The sequence below is a fragment of the Sander vitreus genome, chromosome 5 (assembly GCF_031162955.1).
Source record: "Sander vitreus isolate 19-12246 chromosome 5, sanVit1, whole genome shotgun sequence".
In the NCBI taxonomy this organism is placed as follows: Eukaryota; Metazoa; Chordata; class Actinopteri; order Perciformes; family Percidae; genus Sander; species Sander vitreus.
This window is the reverse complement of record NC_135859.1, coordinates 31,412,395-31,439,369: the sequence shown is the minus strand read 5'-3', so window position 1 is coordinate 31,439,369 and position 26,975 is coordinate 31,412,395. Positions and strand designations below refer to the sequence as shown.

The window sequence follows — 26,975 nt, the reverse complement described above, 5'->3', positions numbered from 1 at the left end:
ATTTTCAGCAGATTTGGTGCTCTAGTCAGTATTTCTGGCAGCTGGGCGGTGTATGGTGTTCTTTGGATTGAGTCAAAATAAACTGCAGTGTGTGTTTGTTCATGGTAATGAAGGAACATGTCACACGGTGCAACAGTGTGGCTCATTGATGTGTTTTGAACAATGGAGCTCTATGACACAGAGGAAGAAGTAACACTTGTTTTTAATTTTATGGGATTTGTTGACGAAAAAGTAAAAGAAGAAAAATATGAATTGCAACCAGCATTCTCCCATAAAAGTTAGTGGTTTCTGTGGTTATAACGCCACTTAAATAGAGTGAATATCTTTACACCACATCATACAAGAATGTATTTTTGAACCACGGATGATAAATGAGGGTCAAAGACAAAAGTCTCATGGATAAGGTTCCACCACAGATAATTTTCTCTTGTAAAACTTGTAACTGAGAGGATTTACACTGGACCTCTACTTTATTTTGGGATCCTTTTGAGACAATATAACGGCTCCTTAACACACTGCATCCCACTGCAATAAAAATTCCTCTTGTGAGAAACTTTACGCTTACGTGATCCGTTTCATTTCCAGCCCGACGCCTGTCAGACGGACTTTGATGCTGTGTCTATAATCCGAGGGGAGCTGTTCTTCTTTAAGTCGGGCTACGTTTGGCGGATCAGGGACGGGCATCTGCAGAGTGGTTACCCAGCGCTGGCCTCCCGTCACTGGAGGGGGATTCCCGACAACATTGACGCCGCCTTTGAAGACAAGTCTGGGAATATTTGGTTCTTTCAAGGTGGGCAGCAAGGACGCTTGAGCTCGGCTGTTATGGGGTTTATGGTTTCATGTCAGCGTAGGATCATTAAGTATCATGCACTCTTAGGCAAGTTTAAACTGGTGTAAAATGTTAATTAACACAGAGCTGTGAAATTATTGCAATTAACTCTTTCTGTGAGTATTTCATTTAGATGTGGTTAGGGTGCAGTAGTATGTGCAATAGAATTTGTTTCAACCAGATGTGGGTTGCATATTACCATCCTCACTGTGAAGGCCAAAAGGTTTATTTTATAATTATTTGAGGACAGTTAACTATATTTCTACCTCACCAGGTACATTGTCTTGATGTGATAAACATTATTATTATTATTATTATTATTATTATTATTATTATTATTATTATGAGCCAACTTTACCTAATGCTCTTACCTTGCTCAAAAACAACAGGGAACACAGATGCTGTCGGGCTTCAACCTCTGACTTTTGGTTGGGTTTTGGTTGTCTCCACTGAGCATCACTGCTGCTCCAACTGATCAGTCTGAAAAAAGACATGAGCGAAAAAAGAAATGGGATGAAAACTGTATTGGGAACCAAAGAGCTCTGTTTGTTCAAACACAAGTTATGCCTGCGCTGTTTTGACATGGAACAGATCATTTTATCACTGATACATCTAAGTTTCCATTTAAAGATTCACTCCCTGATTTTGTTTTAGTAGCAAAACCAGCTAAATCTTGTTTGTTATGAATAATGTATAAGATTGTGGACGTTTTCATATATCTAAATTCACTTACAAGAACTTCTAACTGCATTGATCCCATCTGCACTTGTCTCCATTTTTGGAACTATTTATCTGGCGCTATTTACATGGATGTAGCTAGGAAGCAATGTAGGAAGATGACATCCCCCCCTCCCATTCTTAATCCTGCATTCAAAGTTTGGGGAAACAGCTGTCAAGGAACAGAACACAAGATCTCTGAAGCTGCACAGATCTGCCAACATCTGTAACCAGACTAGTGTTCTACCACCTTGGCATAACATTTTCCTGGAGGAAAATAGAGCTACAGACAAGACAGTATACCAATTTTTGGAAACTAATTTCTGATTAAAGCTTAATTAGTGCTTAACTTTTTGATATTAATGAACGTCCGTTACATTCAAGCCATTGCCAAATGAGTTGCTACAAAGCTCATTAAGACTATGAGCTCCATACAACTCTCAACTCTCTGTATTTCTAAGTACGACTATGTTCAGAAGATTGTGGCGTCCGGTGACTTTCCCGCGTAGAAACTCGAGTGAAGATAATTACCTCTTCTCCATCATGTTTTTTTTTTTAATCCTCCGTGTCCTCCTTGGCTACTAGCAACTACGTGTGTATGTGGGGGGGGTGGGGCTCACGGAAGGCTTGTGTCATGTGGACACGCAGTGCCTTCCGTGAGGAAGTGTGCATGCGACAGTTTTGTTGTCATTACTTAGAATTCCTCATGGGGGCGACAGAAACTACGCACTATAGCTTTAAGCGACACAACAAACAGAAACTTACCAACAAGAGTTGAATGTCGTCCATTGTTCACCATCTCTCTCTCTCTCTCTCTCTCTCTCTCTCTCTCTCTCTCTCTCTCTCTGGGCAGGTGAGAACTACTGGGTGTTCGATGCTGAGATGCAAATCAGAGGGCCGGAGTCCATCAGGAGTTTGGGTCTGTCGGTGTCTGGGATCCAGGCGGCACTGCGCTGGGGTGACGACTCCAACTACAACACCTACTTCTTCAAGTCAGGCAGCTACTGGAGGTTCAGCGCCCGCGAGAACCGGGTCGAGTCCGTTTACCCGCGCAGCATGCAGGACTGGAGCGGCATCCCCGACGACGTGGACGCCACTTTCAGGGACGTCTACGGTATGGTCCAAAGAGAAAAACATAGCAAGTGAACAGAGTTAAGAGTTCCTATTTGTGATTTAGAAAGTTATAGTCTTGCATTGCCATTCTGGCTAGTCCACACAGCATTCTGGGATGGGAGATAGACGTCCTCTGGTTTATTGGCATTTCTTTAAACCAATCACAATCGTCTTGGGATGACTGAGCAACGGCACCTCTGCAAAATAGCCTCAGGAAGAAACTTGTTTTGGTGGAACATGTGTACGTTCAAAAGTTGTTTTAGTCGTGCAACAGAAAACTCAGATTGGACAGATAGTCCAGCTAGCTGTCTGGATTTACCCTGCAGAGATCTGAGGAGCAGTTAACCATAGTCCTCAGAAATCCACCAGAGTTTAGAATGCCGGTGGGCCGTTGGGTTGGTGTGTCAGAGCCTTTAAATTGTATCCCCGACTCCTCCACTTGCTCCCTTCCTCATGTCTTAGTCCCTCCCACCAAGGAGGCACGGGAGAGACACGAGGAAATCATCGGAGGAGAGAGGAAACAAGCAAATGTGTTTTTAGCGGGATGAGACGTCCTTTCCTCTGAAGCGTCACATGAATTCATCAGCTGTATGGGCGAAGTTAGCAACTCCTTCAGCTGCACGGCTTCCGGGAAGACTGCTCTTGTGTATCCTCGCTTATAGCTCCTCGATGATCCCTCCTCGATGCTCGCTCCTCGGGGCAGAAATAAGAGCTTTGAGACGGCTTTCACCGAGGAGGGACAGAACAACTTCCGGTTCAGCTGAGGACCGAGGAGTTGAGGAGCTATCAAATAAGGGGTATGAGATGCACCTTAAGTCAAATGGGATTTTGATACTCCAAGACTGATCAGTTCATGACGAAGCTGCGGCCATTTATGAAAATTTGCTCTAAATGAATTCCTCCAATCCTACCATCGAGTGTTTGAACCCACATTGGTTTGCCTTCAACAGACACATTCCTTATTATTTTATTTATAAAGAGTCGGTCAGGAATTAGCAAACTAGCTATCACAAGAATGAATTCAATCAATTCCAACAATATCTTTTTTAAATCCCTCAAATGAATGCTTCCCAAAGTTAATGAACAGCAGTTTTCAGCATTAAATTGTTCCAAATTAGGACAACTTTATTAAACCAGAGTCAAATAAAAAAACAAATCTCTCCTAGTACTTCTCTGGCAGTCTGTGCCAAAGTCGGAAATGAAATGTATTGCTCCAGTTGACTGGTATTAAAATGTATAATAATGAATTACCACGTTCAACTCTGTGATGTAGGCCATACATGCACAGACATGTGGAGACGCTAGTGTCTGCTCGAAACGTTTGTGCATGAAAAATTAATGTAGTTGCAGAACTGAGCTGCTGATGATTTTTTTACTAAAAAGTTACTAAAACTGAATAATCTCCAGTGTGTCAGCTCAAACAAACCACTGGATTGGTGGAGTGTGTTGGAAACACTACATTGTAGTGTAGGAAGTACTGCTGGTGGCTATAACCTGAAATTCATAAATACATTGCTTAAAACAACGTGAAATCGACTTCCTCTGTAATGAATCAACGCTAACAGCATTAAAGCACGCACTGACTAACACTGATTTGTTGTCCTTTTGGGTGCATTAAAAGGCTTTAAATGACTGAAAGATATACCAAACATTAAAACATTACTAAAATAATGACTTAACCTTAAAGCTGACATGGGTAGCACCAAGCACGTAGTAGGTAACAAGTTCACTGTCTGCACAGGCTGCTTCTAATCAAAACACCAACAAACAAGTGCATTTCGGACATTTTGAGATTTCCTAAACTCTGGAATATCAGTACGTTCTTTGAGACACAAAATACTTTGCAAGAAGTATTTACACACAGATTTCACATTGTGTTTTCTGTCTTTCAGGCTACGCTCACTTTATCCAAGGACGACAGTACTGGAAATTTGATCCTGTTGGCATGAACTCTTTGGAGGGCTACCCTCGCTACGTCGGCATGGATTTTTTCGGCTGTAGAAATGTGTGAGTCTTTAACTGTGGAGAATCACGCTTTTTTTTTTACTATGAAGAGTTCTTGGAGCAGAGGCGTTTGTGTGTCCATCCTGGGGATTCAAGAGGGATGAGACGATCTCCTTTAAATCTGTTTATGCTTTACTCCATTTATTGAATTACACCTTCTCAGGAAAACCAAGTTATGTTTCCTCAGACTTGGCACCTCCTGTGCAGCTATACTCATATTTATTTTGCAAATATTTGTCACCATCAGGCTGAGATTTGGGCCCCTGTAGTAATGACGTGTGATGCTGCATCGTTCTCACTTCCTGTCTTGGTGCCTAAAATTGAGATTTTCCCACTTGTTTTGGTTCACAGACAGAACCAACACAGACTGTAGAGGATGTTTTCCATTTCAGCTCTTGTTTTTTTTTTTTCATCATGGATGGACTCTCTGATCCTCAAGTGTTTTAAGGGTGACATCAAACTTAAAGCTGCAGTAGGTGGATTTGAACATTTGTTGCAGCGGGTTAACTTTATTTTTAATTCTGTAACTTTACACCTAGAAATCCTTCAACATTGAGGCCGGTAAACACAAGTTTAAGGATGTGATCACACATGCAGTTGATTTTCCTGCCAGCCTCACTCACACTGACCATGAACCAGAACATATAAACAAAAGTCACATCACTTTTAAGACACAGTTGTAACTTTGACCGAGCATGACGACTCAGCTTTCAAAGTATTTGGTGTTTAATGTCCTGAAGTGAGTCTCTCAGGCAGTACTCACTAGCATGCTGTGTAGTCAAGTTTACATTGAAATGTGAAGCCAATTTTCACCGAATTTTCAAAGAATTGGCTAAAAAAAAAAAAGAGTAAACAAACACTCGATCCATCCACTACTGTTATGCAAATATTCTGAGTTGAGTACTTCGAGATAAACAGTCGCATCGATTCCCCAGTCGGCTGCCATTAAACCTTTGCAGGAGAAGAGGAAACAATAGATAACCATGTGGGGAAACATGATGGAAATATAACAATTATGTGTATTTCATGTATGAATGTGAGGGAGTTTACAGGCTCCACACAGATCTGATGATTTTAGCTCTTCAGTGGATGTTTAAGTCATGCTTCATATATACGCTATAAGTTCTTCAAGAAGTCTGTTTCCATTGCACTTCATCACACTAGTTTTTCATAGATACACCAACTTTTCCACCTCAGCCAAGCGTATATGTTGCTATATTTTGACGTTGACCTAACTACACACAAATCTGTGCGGCTGATTGTTCACAGACTGTGTGGACAGTGCTGGCCTTTTATTAGGTGTTCATATTGTGAAGCAAAAGGACACACTGTATGTCATGTTTTGATGTCACTCCTCTAACATGAAGCTGTTGATCACTCACCAGTCCGCAGGGCCTCTGCGGTGGTTAAAAAAAAAAAAAGCTTCAGGGCGCCATCTAGAGTTCAGCAGGAGAAGTGAGATATTTCCTCATATTTTGTGTCTCTCTCGTGTCTCATGCTTGATGAAGTCATTGCTTATCTATAACATAACATGGTGCTCTATTCAGGTTGGTCAGTGTGACACATTCAGGGACAGCAGCTGCTGCGTGGATCAGCGGTTCTCAACCCCCCCCCCCGAATCACTAGACGAAGCCAGTGTTTCACAAAACGTTCTTACATAGATTACCAGCTGGATGGCAGTGGTGGAAAGTAACTAAGTACATTTACTAAAGTAGGATTTTGAGGTGCTTTTACAATACTCGAGTATATCCATTTTCTACGACTTTATACTTCTACTCCACTAGATCTTAGAGCCAGACATTTTTCTTTTACTCCACTTCATTTATTTGATAGCTGTAGATAATAATTCATTTTATTGTAAAGAAATGTAAAAGATAAGCTTATAAAATACATTGTTAAAAATCAAAGCTGCAAATAGTTAACTGTTGTTGCAGTTAATATTATACCTATTATACTTTACCATTTTATACTAACAGGACGTTGACTTTGTTTTATTAAGGGCGTTTTCACACCTGTAGTTCGTTTGCTTTGTTTCCTCTGTGGTCAAACCAGCTCATGTCATTAAAATGATCAGACATTGTTTCGCGAGAGACGTTACTACGTATTCTCTGGTCACCAAGACGCTCTGCCGGCGTCTGTCTCCAACTTTAGCGGCGGCTGGTTTGACCACGGAGATGCGAGTGACGAGAAACATTGAAGCTGCTACAGTTTGCTGCTCTGCCGCATCACAGATTGCTAAACACACCTGACTACAGGAGACATTAGCTCAGACTTGCGGAGTATGTATAGCTGGTGCGGTTCCAGGTCGGATCAGGTTCTCACCACAAACGAACCGCTCCAGAGTTGGATTGAAAGCCTTCCGCTTTTGGTGCCACCCGATTGCGATTGCTGCGTTCTCACCTGCCCAAACAAACCGCACCAAGGGGCAAAACTAACTCTAGAGCGATTCAGCCGAACTAAACGGGGCAGGTGCCCTAAGATTTAATTCTTATTTTCTGTTTTCCAAGATCTTTCTGGAGCTGTTTCGCCCCCAACTGCAATTTACTTTAATGTTTTCCAACTGTGAGCACCTCCTCCGCTTCCTTGGTGCATTGCATTGTGGGAGAATAGTGCACATCAACAGCACACTTATTTTAATATTTCTATACTTTAAAAGTAAAATTTGAATGCAGAGCTTTTACTTGTAATGGATTATTTTTACACTGTTGGACCTTTTACTTAAGTAAAGGATCTGCATACTTCTTCCACCACTGCAGGATAGTGAAAGGATCTCACAGACCTGATAAACTCATGTTCCGACCTCTTTGTGGGTCAGGTCCCCCTGGTTGAGAACCGCTGTGTTCCTGGTTGCAGCACTTGAAACGTGAAGGCTCAGCACAGACTGTGGAGTTCAGCAGATGTTAGTTTTTCAGTGCGGGACGCTGACAAGTCGTTACAGTTTTCATCGTTCAGACTTTGTTGTAACCTTTTCTACAACTCAAGTGTTAATCAGTGAAAGAATATTTATACACAAACAACTTAGTAAAAGTTTGTTGCTTTTTGTTGATGTCTTTGATTCTTATTATTGTTTACTCATATGTAGCCTTTACCCTGTACATTCAAATGTATGAACTGCATATTGTTTTCTTTCTAATAAAACCATAACCTTTTTACTAAACACTGCTGCGTCTGGAGAGATTAAAGCTGATATACTACGAAAGATTTAAAACTAGACATACTCTATTCATTTAAAAATTTTAGATGCTTTTACTAAAAATACCCCTTGTGCATATGGAAATACATTTCTTTTTGACCAACTTACTTACTTCAGTCTTTGTGTTGAATATGAGAAAAATATGTATGTTTAAAAGAAAACTAGTGTATTGTAGTTGTACTAGTGTACTGGTTGAAAGACATAGAAGTTTATTTTCCAGTCAAATCTGAATCATTTTCTTAATATTATTAATAAATGCCAAATTTGTTTCGTAATTAGAAACATCACATTTATTGTGTATGAGACTTAGCAATTAGCCGTAATTAAAATATTTTGCTAAAAATAATTTACAATGTTAGAAAAAAACTACGATCTTTGCTGTAACAGCATGATGCCGTTACGTCTTTAATTCAATCTTTCATAGACTGAATAATCAGTGATTTAACAAATACATAAATATAGATTCACTTTTAGCTTTAAATTGTAAATTCCTTAAGTCAAGTCTTTCGAAAATGAATCATTTTGTAAATAAATTCTCATGCACAATATTAGTTTAAATAAGTCATCTTATTTTTTATTTATTTCTTTCAGTCCTAAATATTGTCAGTTATGTAACTTTTTAAAATATTTTTTAATACAAATTTTATTTTATATATAGGCTAATATATAGTTGATATGATAAAAAAAAAATAGGAAGATATCACAACACTGGGATTAAATGTGGAGATGTTAGAAGAAAAAAAAAGCAAGTTAAAAACTAAATTTCTGCATCTGGATTCTAATTTATTTGCATTTAAAGTGACTATAATGTGTAAAAGGTTTGCAGTGTGTGGGGTGGATGGTGTTAATTGATGAGTGAATCTGATTGGCTGGTGGCAGAGAGGGGGGCGGGGCCTGTGCGGTGCATTCAGTGAGTAAATCATTGCTGACAGCGAGGCAGCAGCATCAGTGATGGCTCACAGCTTCACTCAGGAGTATTTGCAGATCCCCGTGGTGACCCGAGCCTACACAACCGCCTGTGTGCTCACCACTGCTGCTGTGGTAAGAAACAACAACAACAACAACAACAACAACAACAACATAACATTGAAACTCTGACCTCCAAGCTTTGATTAGACAGGAAACAAATTATTTAGAGATAGTAGGGGACTATTCATTTCTAACTTTTCCCTGTCGGAATTCACAATCTACTAATCTACAAGATGTTATTGTTATAGTAAGAGCTAAATTACATAACTAACTAAATGTGAAACAAACTGATAAAAGACTAACCAGCAAACAGTTTCCACATTTGCTGAGAAAATAAATGTCTTCCAACGAGAAAAAGCTTAAAACGCTCATATTATGCTTTTTGGCTTTTTCCCCTTTCCTTATTTGTGTTATATATCATTTTTGTGCATATAATAGGTTTACAAAGTGAAAAAGCAGCATTTTATTGTGCAATCCGGTACTGTACAATGACAATAAAGCTGAAACTTAACTGTAAGCATTGAAAGGAATTGAGGTGTCAGTGTAAAGAAGTTGATAGATGTCAATTAAAGGTTAATGATTGAGCTGTTTCAGTTGAAGAGAGTGTTGAACACAGTTGAGCCATTAGTTCACATGTAATCACAGGGTGCAGTTGAACTCATTTAAAGAGTATGAGATGAAAGCAGTTGAACTGTCAGTTACAGAGTAAAAAACAACAGCAGTTGAGATTTGTGTTAAAGTTTTGATGTGCTGTAGCTTTAATCTGTGCATTTAAAACAGTGTCTGTTGATTTGCAGGCATTGACAGTAGAAATGTTGGTTGATGTGTAATGGGTGAAAGCAGTTGAAGCGTCAGGTAAAGTGTCCAAGAAAGCACTTGCAATTTCAGTTGAAGTGTACGATTTGAAACTAAAGTTTAAGAGTAAAAGATGAACGCAATTGAGATTTCAGATGACGTTAAAGCGATGAAAGCCGTTTACATGTCAGTTAAAGGTTAATTGAGATTCAGTTGCAAAAAAAGCACTTACAATTTTAGTTGAAGTGTAAGATATGAATATAGTTTTAAATATCTAATTGAATTATTAATCTTGAGTGCAGTTGAAATCATTGGACTCCTACTAGTGCGGTGGCCATTGAAAACGTGCCTATTCAGAACAGAGGCCTGTACTACGAAGCGAGATCAACATGTCCTGGATTTCTTTCAGTTCCCCGGCTTCACCTAACCTAACACCCGCGGTCCCGCATAAACTGTATCACGACGCTGGTTAACAACTGATTCAGTCAGCAGAGATCCCAATCCAGCGGCGTGCGCGTTCACATAAGAGGCGGTGTTTGCACAGCACGACCAATCGCAAACATCTACCAGAGCCGCATATTTTATATAAGAAGAGGAAATTATAAATCTACATAAATATGAAGAACACAGACATGGTTTTGCAAGCAAACGCAATACAGTCGCTGCTTCCTAAAACAGGAAGGAAAGCTGGCGAAAAAATAGCCGACGCTGTAAATGCGTAAATCACAACGCTTATTAATATCACTTCCCATCAGTCAGGACCAAGATCTGACCATAACTACACTTGTGCATAATCCGCAAACGTCGTTGCTTTAGCCTGGTATTTCAGTTGCAGCCTGGCGGTGGGAAGCCATCGTGAAACCGATAAATATATAAAAACAAAGTACTAAACTGATGTGCGCATTGGCAACACACGGCTCAAGAAGCCGAGCCGATATGTAATTCCCTCCCATTACAATCTATATATTTCATAAATATACACATCAGGGAATGCTAACGGGGTTGTCAGTCTCTAAATGTTTTAACTTTCTCCCTCTCTCTCTCTCTGCGCGCTGAGCTCCACCTGGTCTTCTAAGAACGGTGACGCCGTTAACAATCGAGTATTGATTGGTCAGTAGGCGGTGCTTTTACACCGGTTGATCTCTGATCTCCAATTTAACCTGCTCCCGACCAGGTTAGGCGTTCAGCATAAGTTACCACGGCGATTAAACCCGATCACAAGTGATCCACCTTCGTAGTACAGGCCTCAGCAGGTCTCCGTTATTGCTGCTTCCTCGGATCATGAGCTACACCTGCCATGACATAGTTGTGTCCCCTAGCAACGCTAGAGTATACCCGTCATTTTTATTAACAGTTTATTAACACAAGTGTTTATTCTGAAAGTTACATCTCTGAGAAATGTTTGAGTTTGCTACAACGTTTTTCTTCATCTGTTCCTGAATGCACTGTAGTGAGCGACGGAGAGCAAGCTGTACCCAGCATGCCGTTCGGCGGTGTAACATTTAATAAGGGATCCCCTCTGAATACACTACACAGTGTGTACATAATGCACAACTAATAAATATGTCACGTAGATCTCAAGAGCTCGCACAGCCTCCACTTATGGGTGCACACAGGAGGAGTTATAGTGGTTGACAAATACATCAATAAACACTTGAAATGTCAATTAATTAAGTGCTTATATATGCTAAAAAGGGGGGACTTAATGTTACCAATGCAACAAATCAAATATCCAAAAAATAATCACAATCCATGCATGTCTTGATACATACTGTAACTTGCTGATTAATCTCAAGCTGTGTTATTTTACTTTAGCAACTTGAGGTCATCACCCCCTTCCAGCTCTACTTTAACCCAGACCTCATCATCAGAAGATACCAGGTAACATTTATGAGCTATTACATTGCCAAACATGGCCATATTGTGCGTTATCATATTTAAACCGTTTCTTGTATCTCTTTCTCTCAGATATGGCGCCTGATAACCAGCTTCCTCTTCTTTGGTTCTCTTGGCTTCAGTTTCGTGTTCAACATCATCTTTCTGTATCTTTTATCACAAAATGAATAACTCAGTGTATCTATAAAACACTACTATAAAGTCTAATAATTCATTCCTGCAGCAGAGTCCTTAACTAAAGGAAGTTATCGATACTGTCGGATGCTGGAGGAAGGCTGTTTCCGGGGAAGGACAGCGGATTTTGTTTTCATGTTCTTGTTTGGAGGAATCGCGATGACTGTATCCTTTCAGATGTTCAGCAAAAGAACAGTCTAAAGTTTTACTGCAATTAGGGCTGGGCGATATGGAGAAAATCAACGATATTGTTGACCAAATACTTCGATATCGATATTGCAAAGATATTGTAGGGTTGACAATTATTGCTTTCCCAAAATATTAACACAATGAGGTTTGTGATAAATAATCATCAGTAATGTGAATATAATGACTAAGTGGGTAAAGGCAAATAATGAGAGGCAGAAAATGATATCCCTTTACTGTAATGCAGCTCATAAAACCAGGAAAAGACAACACTTATGTCATATTACGATATTACAATATCCAAAATCTAAGAAGATATCTATTCACATATCACGATATCGATATAAAATCGATATATTGCCCAGCCCTAACTGCAATGCTGCTGAACTGTTCACGGGTTCAATTTAAACTCATCTTTTTTTAGAAACAAAGTCCCTGTCACTCTGAATAATCCATAAAACACTCTGTAAACAGTTTTAATTAGAATATTTCTCCAGGAAATAAGGATGCAACTAAAGATTATTTCCATTATCCATTTGTCTGCCAACTATTATCTCTATTAATCAACTTTTCGCTTTGTCTGTAAAATAGTGAGAAATGTTGATCACAATTTGCTCAAGGTAACGTAAAGATATTTATTTTGTGATTAGGGCTGCAATGCATCTACCATTTATTTTCAGTTGAATCAATTACTTATTCATTGGTTTATCTAATAGAAACAGTGCTCATTAATAAACTAGTCTTGTGTAAATGTAAAAAACAATAAAAAACAAAAAAACATGGCCATCACTATTCACCAGACTGTCCGACCAATGCTCCAAGACAAAAAGATGTCTCATTTGCTGAAAGAAATAAGCTAGAGAGTTTTTATTTTAAAAGAAATACCACTCCGTTCTACTCTCATACCATTTCAATGAATTTTACCCTGACATTTATTTTTCTAGTACCCATCCATAGTGGTGACAGAAAACTATCTGCAGGGTTAGATACCAGAGTTGACTGACAAAATGGTTTCTCGTAATTTGGGTGAACTGAACCTTTAAAGGACAAATCCGGCGCAAAATGAACCTAGGGGTTAATAACACATGTGTACCGAGTCGACCGTTCTCCTTGGATGTGTTTTCATGCTAATCGAATGTGACCAGTTTTAGTGCAAACCGCTAATTAGCTTATAACGCTAATCGTTGGGGCCACGGGTAAAGTAAAAATAAATCGCTATTTCAACAAGGCTCTCTTATTATGCTACCGTGGAAGTGTGGGACTATTTTGAGCCTTTTTAGTGGTATAGAAATAGCGATTTCTTTTTACTTTACCCGTGGCCCCAACGACTAGCATTATAAGCTAATTAGCGGTTTGTGATAAAACTGGTCACATTCGATTAGCATGAAAACATATCCCAGAGAACGCTCAACTCGGTACACATGTGTTATTAACCCCTAGGTTCATTTTGTGCCGGATTTGTCCTTTAAGGTGAAAACATTTTCTGTTTTAGTCCCTTCTGGCTAAAAGCATGTAAACCCAGGCTACTGTACATGCAGCCTGTCTCTTTTTGATGATGCTCTGCATTTTGTAGCCAGAAGCTCTTGTTCACATTCCAGGTTAATGGTATAGTCCTAGGTCTGTTCACCACAGACGTCCCTCTGGGCTGCTGTGAAACAGTCAGTGTGCAGGTTTATGGTTTGTCTGGGGCTGTGTGGTTTTTCATGGGCAGTTTTAAATGCAGGTCTAATTCTGTTGTTCTATCAGGCCACTAACATGCTTAGGTTGGCTTTTTTTGTGAAGTGTTTAGCGTTTATTAAACAATAGTCTCGCTTTGTCAGACCTTCCTCCACAGCGCTGCCGAGGAAGGTCTGGTTAGTCCAGACAGCATTCCGGGATGGGAGAAAAACCTGCTCTGGTTTATTGGCATTTCTTTAAACCAATCACAATCGTCTTGGGTGGCGCTAAGTGCCCTATGGAGCAACGTTGCCTCGTGAAGGAACTTGCTTTGGTGGAACATGTTTACGTTCAAAAGTTGTTTTAGTCATGCAACAGAAAACTCAGATTAGACAGATAGTCTAGCTAGCTGTCTGGATTTACCCTGCAGAGATCTGAGGAGCAGTTAACCATAGTCCTCATGAATCGACCGGAATAAAATTTAACACAAAGAAAACGGAAGATGACGGACATCCGGCCGAAATTAGGGACATTCGCCTGTATTTCCGGCGGCAATGGAGCAATCCCGGAAGAGGAACATTGTGGATATAGACTAAGTTAACAATAACACCAGCTCAGACAAAATGTCTGCTGACATTAGGGAGGAAACCTTTAGTTTTAGGACTTCACTCTTACAAATACTCACATTTTAAGGAATTGCATCGTGCCACTCCGGCAGCTCAGGACTCAAACATTGAGGTTATTTCTGCAAGGGTTTCCTTTGAGAAACTGAAACTCTAATCACCATCTAAAACAGACGTGCTCCAGTGTCAATTTTACTGTCGGAATGAAAACAAAACCAACTGATTTGTTGTATTTAACATGAAGGCGCGCAGCTGTTTGGTCTGTTCGCCAACGTCTTCTTCCTGGGCCAGGCCTTCATCATCATGCTGGTGTACGTGTGGAGTAGAAGACATCCGCTCGTACGCATGAACTTCTTCGGCCTCCTGAATTTCCAGGCCCCGTTCCTCCCTTGGGTGCTCATGGGCTTCTCACTGCTGCTCGGAAACTCCATTGTGGTCGACCTTTTAGGTATAAAAACATTTAACCAAAAACAAACATCTGGTGTAACCAGACCTTGTTCTTGCAACCTACACTACTACATTTTCAAATTACAGAAGGCCTAAATTATATTAACAGACCCTTAGCAGTGAGTTTAAAGTGTAATTGTTTCAGAAAAATGTAAAAGGTAGTGTACATTTAAAGGGTCAACAACAGGGCATTATTCTATATTTTTCGTATCAATAACAAACCCCCTAAAAATAAACAATAAAACAATGCGTTAGTCTGACTTTCCTACCGTGTCTGTGGCTCTCAACTCCAAGCCTATTGGTTCCTACTGTAGGGGGACTATTTCTAGCAGCGGATTAATCCACATTTGGTGCTCTAGTGGGCAGCAGGACTGTGTATGTGGGATTATGTCAAAATAAACGTACGTGCGTGCATACTGGTAATAAAGGAACATGTCACCGAGTGCAACAGAGTGGCTCATTGATGTGTTTTTCCTCAGGTATCAGTGTCGGCCACATGTACTACTTCCTAGAAGACGTGTTTCCAAACCAGCCGGGAGGAAGGAAGCTGCTGATGACACCAGATCTTCTGTAAGAAGATCTTACTTGTCATTTAGAAAGAGGAGACGTATTGAACTTCAACTTTCTCAGAAACAGTGAATTAGTATAAAGAAATTTAGGACATGCTATGAGATTTTTTGCCCCCGTTGTCCCCTCACAGGCGCGCCATGTTTGACCGGCCGCAGGATCCAGACTACCGCCCCCTCCAAGAAGAGCAGCAGGGTGGAGATCTGCAGCAGGACGACGAGCCAAACAACTAACACAACCCCAATCCCCAAAATTTGGATAAATCAGATGACACAGAAAGACAGCCAGAAGATGTGGATCCCCGAGTTCTTGCAGAGGACAGTTCAGACATATAAGGACTGAACTACAAGCACTTTTATAAGAGCTAGGTCTACATTTGTGTTTATGCCCCAATGTTCTTGACAAAATTACAAACCTGGCGATAAGCCAGAGACACTGATTCGCCTGGCTACTTTTTACAAAGCTATTCACTTTTTTGTAAGCACAAAGAAATACAAACATCCTAAGAGAGCTCCAACTGTGTAAAAGAAGTAAAAACAGCTGGAAACTGATTTCTGACCACAGCTTGGCTGCTCTAGTGTCAACAGAACTAGAGGAGTAAACTGGCTTAGAAAGAACTGAAAGGAGCAGGACTAACATGCTTGCCAATGCTGTTGTGTCACTGCTGCTGGTTCACACAACAGCCGACGGCCTGAAATCCCATCAGCCCCATCTGCACACTCTGCACTTTCACCTGCTGCCTTTGTGGGTCAAACACTGAGGGACAAAATGGAAATTGCTTAGCGCAACAACACGCAAACAAGTCCCTGTGGGACCCCCAACAACAAAACAAATACTTCATCATCCCTCATAACACAGAACCTTTGATAAATATTAGTCAAGATTTCAATTCTGTTTTCAGAGACTCAGCCAGAGAGAACACACAGTCCACTCATTTGTTTCAAACATTGATAAATGAAACAGAGTGGTGTTTCGACTGAGTGTAAATGTACAGCAAAAGCCTTATTTTTTGTGTTTTTTGCCAAAAATTGCACAACCACAAGTTAGCAACAAGTGGCACCCGTATTTAATAAAACAATATCAGAGAAGCCGTTCCCTAGTTATGGCAGAAATACTTTATTCAATAACTTTTTGTGATGCACAATATAACAAGACAAATCAAGCTCTTTCATTTTTTATTTTTTTTATTTTGTAAGAATTATTCAAATGTACAAAAAGACAACAAATACAACCTAACAATATATTATTTGAGACTGGCTGTGTGGTTTTTATTCTCACTCTGTGGTCAGGTAAAAGTCAGTGGTCAAAGTGAGAGAGCAGCTTCTCCACGCCGAGGGTTCGGAAGAGAAACATGAAGGATGTTCTACCGGGGGCTTTGCCAAACAGAACATAATATTAACATTGATAATTAAAATTTAAAAAAAAATATGACACGGTGGACGATTGAGAACCCAGTCGAGCAGAAAAAGACATCCAGCGCCCGATGGAGGGACATCTTTGTTGCCGATGTTGCGAAACCGTGACAGCGGCATACCTCAAGCCAGACGCTCAGCGTTCCTGTAGGGGTCGCTGATGCTGCTGCTTCTACCACGCGGGGGCCGTGTTCGCCAATCGCCTCATTCGCCTGCGGAGAGAACGGGAACAGAGTGTCAATGCCTCAAATAACAGCCGCGACATAAACTGAACCGCTACATCTAATAATTGTTTTAATTCTGGCCTAATCTTTATTCATTTTTGATGAAAAAAGTTTTCAAAATTTGACATCTTCAAGCAACCAACACTTATTTTCATAACCAATAAACTGTCAATTAATCGATTAATTATTAAGTCTAGAAAATGGCAAACAATTGCTCCTCCAAATTTTGCACAGCTGCAGGTGAGGTCTTTTTATTTTTTATTTTTTTTTGGGATAAAACAAACCAGAAGACACTCAATTATTAAAGTGCCCATATTATGAAAAACAATCACTTTTTCTGGGATTTGGGGTGTTATTTTGCATCTCTGGTGCTTCCACACACATACAAACTTGAAAGAAAAAAAAAAACATCCATGCTGTTTTGAGTGAGATACGGTTTCTGAATCTAGTCACGTTAGTCTACACTCTCCCCGTTACTAATGTCTGTGCCCAAGCACTGTGACTAACTACTGAGCATGTGTGACTCCCAACAAAGATGGAACAGAAGTGTGAGGTCTCACTCTGTAGCTAAAACAGAGAGCTCAACACACAGGGTGAAAAGAGGAGCTGCAGCAATGTGCAGTACAACAAAAATATAGTGTTTTTTGAAAATGAAACCACATAAACCTATTCTGGTACAACCTCTATTCTGGTTTCAGGTAACAGCACCCTATGGTACCGTCTATTTGCTGGATGGTTTCAAGGTAACGGTCGGTAACTAACATTAGCAGATAAGCTCGTTGACAGCAACGTTATTGTTCATATTTTGGCACAAGTTTGGCAAGTTTCTGACCGTAGTAGTGGTCACAGTGACTGAAAGTGTGATGCAAGATGCTAAAAACAAACTACACGCTGTTTTCAGGTAACGTTACATTTTGACGTTCAGGCAGTTTCGACTTACATTAGCGGTTTAAGTTGAATTACTAATGTTAACTGGCATTTTAGTTAGCAATAATTAGCCTGTGCCCATGTTATCTCCTTACATATACCTACGCTCTCTGGCTCTGCAAGATTGGGAATGATTGAGATTTCTCTTGGCACAGCTACCAGAAGACTTACAACTTTCAGACAGGTTCCTCACGTCACATCTACGTCGGCAAGCTCAGTTGGAGGCTGCTCAGTAACGCTCAGCCATCACCGGAAAAGTGCTTCTAATATACTTCACTGGTCTCCGTTGAAAACAACGGCGTCACTTTGTCCATTTCTTTTACCGTCTATGACTAAAGGCAGCAGGCTCCATCTGGAGGTCCATCAAACAGCGGTCACTCACCTCGTGTTTCTGTCCTGATCTCTGATCTTCTTCTCCATCTCTGCGTCTGTCAAGGTCTCCAGCAGGGGGCACCACTGGTCGGCATCACCTGTGTTTCTAATGGCTATCTCCACTGTGGGCAGCGGGTTCTCACTGCGAAACAAGAAGAAGAAAAAACACTTCAGTCAGATTGGATTCGCTTCACTGCAGCACTCGATGGATGTTTCCCACTGCTGCAGCTGAAGGTCCAGTTGGGACTCAGATCCAGGTTTTCAAATCCATGTGACACATGGAGTCACCCCCCCAAAGCAGACCCAGATACATGCAAATTGAAGTTCAAAAGACATAAATATTATGACATGTAACTGAAACATGTATCATAGTTTGGATGGCCCTGGATAAGCAGTGGGAGAAAAGATGACAAAAAGACAGGATCATGAAAGGAAACCAAATTCCTGACTTTGCAGATATTTCAGGTAACAATCACGACTCCATTGAAACAAAGAAAACATAAAAACAAGCGTGAGAAGCGACGGTAAAATAACAAATCTGTTTTTGTAACTTTATGCATGCTTGGTTCTTTGCACGGCTCACTGTTCATCATCCGCTGTCATGATATAAGCAGAAAAAAATGTTGGTACCAAAACATTTCTTCCAGACCAGATGTCCGACTGTGATAGAGGTCAGCGCTGCTGGTTTCGAGACATGTCATTACTTCACATCCTGACAGCAGACTGTCGGATACATTTCACCCAAAGAAGAACCACGAGAGCCGCAAACAAGACCTTCATTTAACCTCCTTCAACTTCATGCTGGACTTTATATAAAAAAACATGTCAGGAGAGAGAGATCTCAGGCTTCAGGTGCTGGATCAGCATCCCCAACAAGAAGAGAGGTCAGGGGTCACAGCCATGTCACCATGGCAACAACAGAGATGTAAAAGGAAAGACACTTCCACACCGTTTGTTTCTGAAATGCCCTAACATTTTCAAAACCAGGAAACTGCAAACAATTTCTAAAAAGTTTTAAAATACTGATACATTTTTCCCTCCAAAAAGAAAAAAAACCCTGCAATACAATCATAATGGCCTACATCATGTCGCGTAATAAAGCACAGCATTATGCTACAGCATTAGTTTGACATAATGATGATAATTCATCACGCTGTGCGTTACAGAACCGATACGACAAACACGTGCCTGTTTTTCTAACCGTTATAACAAACCTTTAAGAGCAGTGAGTAACAATGACCAAGATGTAGTGGCTGTATAGTGTCAGCTCAGGGTTGACAGGGGTGTCAAACCATTATTTTTGAGTGTTCATTTACTTTTGGGTAAGGACTAATGCCTTTAATGGGACACACTGGAACAATTTCTGCCTCATTATCATTTGTATGAGTCCGGAAAAAAAACTGGCCTCGACTTGTCCTGCCCAGTGTTCCTCTTTTCATATTAAAGAATAACTTAACACTAAATACACTTTTTTTTTTAAGGTTAGGCAATATTAGCAGAGGCTGAAAACGTGCATTAAATATTACATCCTCAGGAAGAATGAGGATCCTAAATATACCAACAAGCAAACGTCCGCCAAGGAGGTCATGTTTTCGGTTCGGTTGGTCCGTTTGTTGGTTTTTCTGTCAGCAGGATTAAGGAAAACTACTGGCTCGATATCAACGAAACTTGGCGGAAGGGTGTAGCATGGGCCAAGGAAGAACACATGACATTTTGGACTGGTTCCGAATGACGGGGCCGATACACAAATTATGTTTCACTTTCCTTAACATTGCATTCATGTGGTGTTGGAAGAAACGGAAGACGATAGTGCGTTCCATTTGTACTTGGAACTCGGACTTTCCGAGGTCAAAGCCGGAAACGCGCGCCCCCCGCCCCCCCCCACCCCCCGGCAGCAGATTTCCGAGCTCGGAACTCGGACAACCTCGCAGTAGCCCGAGTGCAAAATCCAACACGGCTGCCCCCTGTATCAACAGTTGTGAAAGCTGCAGTAACAAAGTTATAAGCACTTCTGTCTTATTTGTGTCTCACTAAATCAGTCGTACACACAGGCATGGTCAACTTCTATCTGTGGACATGTCATTACGCTGTTTGTATGCACAAAAAACAGCGTAATGCGTTGCTATTAACCGGTATTGCTAACGATGGCTAACCTGGCTAGAGCTAATGAAAACAATGAAATTCGACTCGTAAATGGAACGCATTCAACTCGGGCGTGACGTCATTCCCAGCTCCGGCTCCCGAGTTCCGAGGTAAATGGAACGCACTATATGTTCTCAGCTGGGAAAACTCCCACTGAATTAACACTGCGAGATAGGGCATGCCTTGACGGAGGTCTGCGCTCTCAAGAATGCTCTTCCAGTTCACATTTTATTTTGCCAATTTTCTGGAATCTCGATCAAAAGTTGAGCTAAAACTTGGCTTGTGACTGTTCATTAACTATTTCAGGTACAAAAGCACGCATCAATCTAAACCCAAACACAGACTACTACTACTCTTCAAACTTGGATGTTTGGGGGAAATAAGCTTAGTGGGTGAGACTGGATCTGGTGCTGGACACCGAGAAAAACATACTTTGCTGTGGGTTTGAGAGACCGTACCTGAAGGCGTACGTCCTCTGGTGCCAGCTCAGCTGACCGCGGATGCTGTAGGCGATGGTGGTGACAAACTCTCCGCCCAGGCCGAGCTCAGAGCAAAGCTTCAGGGCAAACTTCTCTGGAGAGTTCTCCCTCTCAGACATATCCCACTCAAACTGGTCCACCAGGGAGATGTTCCCAACATGGATGTTCAACTGGAAACCAACATTTAAATCAACAGGAGGAAAAAAAAAAAAAATAAAACATGTCTGCACTACAAGTATAACTCTGGGGGATGTGTGGCATGAAAACATTATGTTTGAAAGATACTCAGTGAGAGCTATTGGCAGTGTAGAGCGCACCTTGATGATGACCCTCTGGTCCGTCTGCTCCTCCAGGATGCTGTCTGTCGGATAAGACTCGATCTGCTGTCGGATGGCTGAGGCGATGGCAGGGACGAAGGCCAGCGGGTTGAGGTCCAGGTCGTCGCAAAGGATCTCAGCGAACATCTCGGGCGTCATCAGCTTCTCTGGAATTATTTTTTTTATTTTTTTAAAAAGGAAGATCTTTTTTTTTTTTAATCAAAAGTGATACTGTCTCCCGGTGCTTCAGAGTCTATAGCAAATTTTTCTGAGCTGAGAGAAAGTGACGATGGGACGTTACCGTTCATATTCCAGGTGAAAGCGTCTCTGAGCTTCTGTCCCTCAATCTCCATGTCCAGACGGATCGGAACCAGAACTTCAGACTGAGTGGCGTTCTCGTGGATCACTGCGGGGTCGTGGTCGTCAAAGCTGGAGAAGACAAAAACACAACAAAATCATAGACTGCACTCACTGTAAATATACTCACAAAAAAAGGAAACGTCCTGTCACGTTCAACTGCTTTTATATTTTAAGCAAACTTAACGTATGCAAATATTTGCATGAACACTAAAAGTTTTAACAACTAACACATAAACTGAACATTTTTCACAGACATGTGACTAACAGAAATGGAATAATGTGTCCCTGAACAAAGGGGGGGGGGGGAGGAGGAGGGAGGAGTAGCCCTTAGTATCTGGTGTGGCCACCAGCTGCATCAAGTACTGCAGTGCATCTCCTCCTCATGTACTGCACCAGACTGGCCAGTTCTTGCGGTTGTTGTTGCCATCCTCTACCTGTGTGATATTAGGTGTGATATTCGGATGTACCGATCCTATGCAGAGGTTGTTACATGTGGTCTGCCACTGTGAGGACGATCAGCTGTGCTTCCTGTCTCCCTGTAGCGCTGTTTTCACAGTAGGGACATTGCAATGTATTGCCCTGGCCACATCTGCTGTCCTCATGCCTCCTTGCACCATGCCTAAGGCACGTTCACACAAATTAGCAGGGACCCTGGGCGTCCTCCTTCTAGTGTTTTTCAGAGTCAGTAGAAAGGTCTCTTTACTTTCCTAATTTTCTTAGAGCTGTGACCTTAATTGCCTACCGCCCTTAAGCTGTTATTGTCTTTTCGACCGTTCAACAGGTGCATGTTCATTAACTGTTTATGGTTCATTGAACAAGCATGGAAAACATTGTTTAAACCCTTTACAATGAAGATCGCTAAAGTTATTTTGATTTTTACAAAAGTATCTTTGAAGTACAGTGCCCTGAAAAAGGGGCATTTTTTTTTTTGCTGAGTTTATGTATCACATGGATCTATGGCAGGTTTCTCTGCTCTACATGACACCGATCATGGCACTCTCTGAAAAGGTGAAGTCGTAAAAGTGGTTATAAAAAGGAAAGTGTGGAGATGTAGTACACGTATAACGCATAAGATATTTAGGGTTTGTGATGACCCCTCCCACTCCGTGGGCGCCATTGAGTATTTTTTTTCCCTGCAGGTGTTTAGGAGGCAGTCCGAGTGGCAAGGTGAGGCAGGAGGATCAGCCACACCTGAATCCTCTCTGCCTGATTGCCTTCGGTTTCCAATTTAAGGTTGGAGCTGAGCAGTTCACATAGCCAGCAGGGTTTGTTTGCAGCTCCAGTGCTGTTTGTTTGTAGTCTGAAAGCGAATCAACTACAGGATTCTGTGATCGTAGATGTGTGATTTTTAGCATGTTTGCAAAGGCCGAACCACAATTAAATCCCTTTGCTCATTGTAAACTGTTCAAGAGGCGATCTTATAGCGAGGAGCAACTGAAAAGAACCAGAATTTCTTCCTTGATTTAGACCCAATGAAGTGAACAAGTGGGAACGTGCATTTAAACATACCATAACACTCCAAAACGACAATAAGAAAGGATAATAAAAAAACGGCGACAGAGCCATACTAAATTATATACAACTTCCAAAAGACAACTAAAAAGATCTGATCGGTCTAATATCAAGTAGTACCATTGTTATATCTGGAGAGAGACAAAAAACATTACTTTAATTCCATTACATTCATTGTTTGAAAGAGTGAAATATTTATTTTAACCTACAGCGATCTAAGATTTTAGTTTAGAAAAGGATACAATGAGAAATAAACAAATATCCTGGGAATACTGAGAGTGACGGAGTGATTCGTGCAGGCTCTTGTTGCTCACCACAGTGGGAAGGTCCTCTTCTTGTCGCGGCCCAGTCGGCTGCGGTTGATGGTGGTGGAGCAGGGCACCGCATCCAGGTGGTGAGAACTGTTGGGCAGCGTGGGAACCCACTGACTGTTCCGCTTCGCCTTCTGCTCCCTGGTGACAGAACAAGACAGATGGATGCACGTGAAACTAAAAATCATAGCAAATGAGATGGGCTTCTTTTCTTATTTCATCTCACCAACATAGACTTGTGTGTTAAAAAATTTACAGGTTACATTCTACTAGGATTAGATATGTTTAGAAAAGGGGGTAATGTAAATATTCTGGTTTGTTATACGTGTGACCCAAGGAACCGTTTGATGTGATGCTAACGTGTAAAAATCTGATTTTCGATACTTATTACAGAGATCTCGTTCTAGGGCTGGGCACCGACGAGTTGCCTCCTTAGTATAGAGTATCAAAAAATGCCCCCTGATTCAATACCAAATTCCAATACCTAAGGAGTAAATGTCGTCAGGGAGCCAATAAGCATGCAGCATGCTTCCATCAAGAACTAAAATGATTGTGATTGGCTGTCTAACGTTACACGTCGCAGAGGCATGCAGGAAAAACTCTACGTTACACAGAGACGGGGCTCACGTAGTAGGAGCTGAAAAAGAAATTAAAAGATGTGTGCTGTAATGTGTAATTTTGTATCTTGTTTTTGTTCAAATGGATTTTATAAAATTGGTATTGAAAACAGTATTTTTCAGCAACCGGTATCGAAGTCACGGTATTGGTATTGGTTCTGTATCGAAAAAATGTGAACAATACCCAGCCCTCTCTCTCTCCAATACAAACATCACACTTTACAGAGGAGACTGTCTGCACAATGTTTTCAGGAGGCGACTGTGGTACCTGAGGTAGGCAGGGGGCTCAGTGCTGATAGAGACAGCTTTGTACTTCTCGTCGTTTCCTTCGAGGATCTCCTCGACCTCCGAAGCCTTCAGCAGAGTCACACTGGTGGCCAGCTGAGTGTAGCCGTGATCTGAATGACAAGAACAAGAGTAAAATCAGCACTGGCCAGCCATATAAGTGATCATCACTGTCACAAAATGTGCATCCTCATCACAACACCCCCACCTCTAAAAGCAAAATAAATTAATTTCATCATCAGTGAGATATTTTCTTAATATGCAAAAATACTTGAGAATGAGCTCTTAAAAGTAATGTAAGCATGTTAAACCACATGCTTACATTACTTTTAAGAGCTCATTCTCAAGTAGTTTTGCATATTAAGAAACAGATGAACATTACATTCTTAAACACTCCATAATTAAAAATCTGAGTGAAAAACTGATCATGTTATCTGTAGTTTACTGTATACTTTTCTGTCTGTAATTGTTCTTGTGTTGTTGTGAAATGTTTTAAAACAATAACTCATCATTTCCATATAATTGAATTTGACGGGCGTTTCTTAATTTGTTTTATTTAATAATAGTAAATAAGACCATAATTTCCAAGTAGAACAGCCTTTCATATTAGAGGAAACACATAATGATAAGGATTCAAAGCTCAGCACAACCGCTTCCAGCTTTATTTGTGTGTTAGGACTCTACTGACCGTGTGAGGACTCCACTATTTTCTTCCGTTCTTCCACCGAAGCCAGTTTTCTCCATAATGATGGGTATCTTTTATACAGAGAGCCTCTGAACATACGGAGGTAGTTTCCCACCTGAACACAAACACACAGAAATAGAAACAAAAAGATAATCAAGCAACAAGAAGGCAGACCATTTTGGCTAAATTAAGATTCTTGAGGAGTCTTTTTGTTGTTGTTGTTGTTGCTGGTTCCAGTTTTGCAAACGTGTTTATGTTCTTTATGTTCTTGTACTCATAAGTTTACATACCCCTGCTAAAGTTGACTAAAAAGAGGAATAAAAAAAATCTTTTTGAAATGGATTCTTCTTGATTCATACTTAATTTAAAAAAATTTAGGAAAAATCCAATCTTTAAGGACACCAATTTTGTTTGTGAATGAATAATGTATCGTAAATAAATGTTTTTCCTTAAAATACAGGGGGCATAAGTGAGTACACTTATGCCCCCCATGTTAAATTCCCATAGAGGCAGGCAGACTTTTATTTTGAAAGGCCAGTTATTTCATGGATCCAGGATACTATGCATCCTGATAAAGTTCCCTTGGCCTTTGGAATTGAAATAGCCCCCCCACATCATCACATACCGTTCACCATACCTAGAGATTGGCATGGTTTGATTTCAGTTAGCCTAATAGCTGGTTTGATTTGCACTGAGAGATGATCTTATGGAAAGTACCCCATGTCATGTATAGTATCCTGGATCCAAAAGATGATTTTTTTTATTCCTCTTTTTAGTCTACTTTAGCATGGGTATGTAAACGTATGAGTGCCACTGTATCTATGATAGTAAACTGAATACCTTTGAGTTTGGCTTTCTGCTCACACATAATTTGATTTGTCAAATTAGGCTATGGGAAATTTGTGGGCACTTTTCAGAATCGTCTGACATTTCATAGACCAAAGAAATAATTGATTGATCAATTAAGATTAATCTGTTATTTGTTTATTTTACATACAGCCATTTCCTTCGTTGTGCTGCCTTAGTTGTATGTTCTTCTAACTTAAATAACGTCAGTATGAACACCTACAGATATTGGACTGCGGGAGTTATTGTTAATAAAACGCAATGTTAAATGACATTACAGTTATTATATTGGCTTTAGACTTCATTTTTCATTGAATACTGCAACTGGAGTAAATTTAGGTCAGGGAGAGATTTACTGTGGGTTTATTATCCAACGCCAGCACACAGCATGTCGATTATCCGATGCAAAAGTCACGCCACAAAATACTAGAAAATAATAATAATACATATATTTAACAAGTATTAAGAGTTCTACCTCTTCGTTATGTTATTTTAACGTGCATAACCTGAACCTTTAATAGCCACCGTTAGCTAGCTAACTTAGCATTATTGTTTAACCTTAGCTAGCTCAGCCGAAGCAAGGCGGGTGAACATCTGGTTAAGGACGAACGTTTTCCGATCAACATGTATTCCATTAAATCAGCATATACATTGATGTGTTTCATATTTGCGCATATTCGCAGTTGATTTGACAACAAACGCCAAATAAATGAATGGGTCTTGGTGTGCTGTCCTGCATCGTTAGCTGGCTAGTTAGCTGCTAGCGGACAGGCTGCCAGGTTAAACGACACTTTTCTGCCAATTAAGTAAACCATTAAAGTATCAGTTTGTTCCGAAGGTGAACTACTAACCTCCGATCCAATCATGTAAAAGTCTCCATCCTCCTCGAGCTGAAATTTAACCGGTTTTTGTCCAAACGTTTTGCTAAGCGCCATACTGAAATGAAATAACAAAGCTCTGTTCTACTGCGCAGGCGCAAAATGACAAGAACGTTCTGTCGCTGAGAGATGACGTTACACTAGTTTATCAACAAATTGATCAATAATCAACAGTGGCGAAAGAAGTGCTCTGTTACTTAAGTAGAACAGTATCAATACTACAATATAGGAAATAATATAATAAACTAATTACTGTATATACATTGTAATACTATTGTATTATACTGCACACCTTCCCAGAGACTACGGGTGGAAAATAGCAATTTGCTATGTACATTACAAATAGCTATTTGCTATGTACATTACATCTTTCCTTGTTAAGGTTAATGTCCCTTGTGCATTTTCCCTGTTCAAATAAAGAAACATAACATGACATGAT

At 40.5% G+C, this 26,975-nt stretch overlaps 2 protein-coding genes across 2 annotated transcripts in view; one reads left to right on the top strand and one right to left on the bottom strand.

Moving 5' to 3' along the window:
* mmp11a (matrix metallopeptidase 11a) overlaps positions 1-16,280 on the top strand; it is a 43,182-nt gene extending 26,902 nt beyond the window's left edge. Inside the window, exons 6-15 of the mRNA XM_078249875.1 lie at positions 586-790; positions 2,400-2,660; positions 4,552-4,666; positions 8,789-8,897; positions 11,436-11,501; positions 11,589-11,662; positions 11,762-11,855; positions 14,408-14,603; positions 15,082-15,172; positions 15,303-16,280. Coding sequence (XP_078106001.1) covers positions 586-790; positions 2,400-2,660; positions 4,552-4,666; positions 8,789-8,897; positions 11,436-11,501; positions 11,589-11,662; positions 11,762-11,855; positions 14,408-14,603; positions 15,082-15,172; positions 15,303-15,402 — 1,311 coding nt within the window. The 3' untranslated portion in view covers positions 15,403-16,280. The remainder of the gene's footprint in view (positions 1-585; positions 791-2,399; positions 2,661-4,551; positions 4,667-8,788; positions 8,898-11,435; positions 11,502-11,588; positions 11,663-11,761; positions 11,856-14,407; positions 14,604-15,081; positions 15,173-15,302) is intronic.
* Positions 16,281-16,335: 55 nt separating this feature from the next.
* smarcb1a (SWI/SNF related BAF chromatin remodeling complex subunit B1a) lies at positions 16,336-26,634 on the bottom strand. Its single transcript, XM_078251482.1, has 9 exons — positions 26,510-26,634; positions 24,816-24,927; positions 24,111-24,240; positions 23,229-23,366; positions 21,344-21,471; positions 21,043-21,209; positions 20,705-20,895; positions 18,115-18,246; positions 16,336-16,793 (listed from the first exon to the last, which is right to left on the bottom strand). The coding sequence occupies exons 1-9, from the start codon at positions 26,591-26,593 to the stop codon at positions 16,754-16,756; spliced, it is 1,122 nt and encodes a 373-aa protein (XP_078107608.1). The 5' UTR covers positions 26,594-26,634; the 3' UTR covers positions 16,336-16,753.
* Positions 26,635-26,975: the final 341 nt, after the last annotated feature.